Source organism: Wasmannia auropunctata, unplaced genomic scaffold, assembly GCF_000956235.1.
Source record: "Wasmannia auropunctata unplaced genomic scaffold, wasmannia.A_1.0 LD336106.1, whole genome shotgun sequence".
In the NCBI taxonomy this organism is placed as follows: domain Eukaryota; kingdom Metazoa; phylum Arthropoda; class Insecta; order Hymenoptera; family Formicidae; genus Wasmannia; species Wasmannia auropunctata.
This window is the reverse complement of record NW_012026784.1, coordinates 9,995,022-9,996,633: the sequence shown is the minus strand read 5'-3', so window position 1 is coordinate 9,996,633 and position 1,612 is coordinate 9,995,022. Positions and strand designations below refer to the sequence as shown.

The window sequence follows — 1,612 nt, the reverse complement described above, 5'->3', positions numbered from 1 at the left end:
GTAGCAAGCGTCACAATACATTGTTGCACCTGGAGCAGATGTCAAAAAGTCAGTCAGATCCAGAGGTCAAGAGCAAGAAGATCCACAGTGCAGAAAATACAAGCTCGGTAACTGTAAACAACGCAGCAGTCAATTCAGGACAACAAGTTTTACTAGCGACAGCGTTAGTAAACGTGATAAATGGCAAAGCAGGAGTCAAATCAGTACGCGCATTATTGGACAACGGATCACAATCTTGTTTCATTACAAAAGATTGTTGTACGGAGTTAGGACTTAATCAGCGAGATACGGATATTCCAGTATGCGGGATTGGAAAACATTCTATACAAACAAGAAGCATTGCCAGAATTATTCTACAGTCACGAACAACGGGATATAAGAAGGCATTAGATTGTTTAGTAGTGGACACCATTACACAAAATCTTCCCATCAACGGAATAAGCAAAAGAGAGCTGCAAATACCAAACGGCATTGTATTAGCAGATCCACAATTCCACCAATCGTCCAAAATAGATTTGCTAATAGGAGCGGAGATATTCTTCGATTTATTGTGCATTGGTAGAATAAAGCTAGCAGCTAATCAGCCAAGTTGGCAGAAGACATTGTTGGGATGGATCGTTTCGGGAGGACTTGTAGCAAAGCAAAAACCCAACGTTACAGTCTGCAGTCTGTCCGTAAACGAGCAATTAAGTGACAGTCTTACAAGGTTTTGGCAATTGGAAAGCTGCAACAGAATAAATGTGAGGACGCCTGAAGAACGCGCTTGTGAAAATCACTTCAATGAAACTTACAAGAGAGACCAAGAGGGCAGATTTATTATAACACTGCCAATCAAGACGGATATTCTCAACAAATTAGGTGACTCAAAAGAGATTGCAACACAACGACTGTACAGTTTAGAAAGGAAGCTCAAACGAGAGCCACAACGTAGAATTGAATACAACAAGTTTATGCGTGAGTACATACAGTTAGGGCACATGCGTAAACTTCAAGAGCCCATTGATGAGAAGCTAACATGTTTCTACATGCCACATCATTGTGTTATCAAGGACAACAGCACTACGACCAGGTTGAGAGTAGTTTTTGACGCCTCAAGTAAAACAGCAAGTGGCATCTCACTAAATGATGCGCTTATGGTAGGTCCTGTCCTACAACAAGAGAGTGTATCAATACTACTACGCTTTCGAGTCCACGAGTACGTCTTAACGGGAGATCTCGAGAAGATGTACAGACAAATTCGCGTTAACAAGGAGCAGACTCAATTGCAGAGAATCTTATGGAGAGAAGAGCCATCGGATAACATCAAGACATATGAATTACTTACCTTAACGTACGGAACAGCATCCGCATCGTTCGTGGCAACGAAGGTCATTCAAAAATTGGCGGAAAGGAGTGCTCATCAGTTTCCGAAGGGATCGGTAGTGGCAGGCAAGGACTTCTACATGGACGATCTTCTTACGGGTGCAAACAGCAAAACAGAAATCATCGAAATTCGAGATCAATTAATAGCTTTATTCAACGGAGGCGGATTTAAGATACGTAAATGGGCATCCAACAGCAGTGACATTCTACAAGATATAGTAAATTTGTCATCCAAGGGTCAACTATTAGA

At 41.6% G+C, this 1,612-nt stretch overlaps 1 protein-coding gene across 1 annotated transcript in view; it reads left to right on the top strand.

Annotated features, from left to right (window-relative positions):
* The first annotated feature begins 38 nt into the window (after positions 1-38).
* LOC105457069 overlaps positions 39-1,612 on the top strand; it is a 4,454-nt gene continuing 2,880 nt past the window's right edge. Inside the window, exon 1 of the mRNA XM_011701510.1 lies at positions 39-1,580. Coding sequence (XP_011699812.1) covers positions 39-1,580 — 1,542 coding nt within the window. The remainder of the gene's footprint in view (positions 1,581-1,612) is intronic.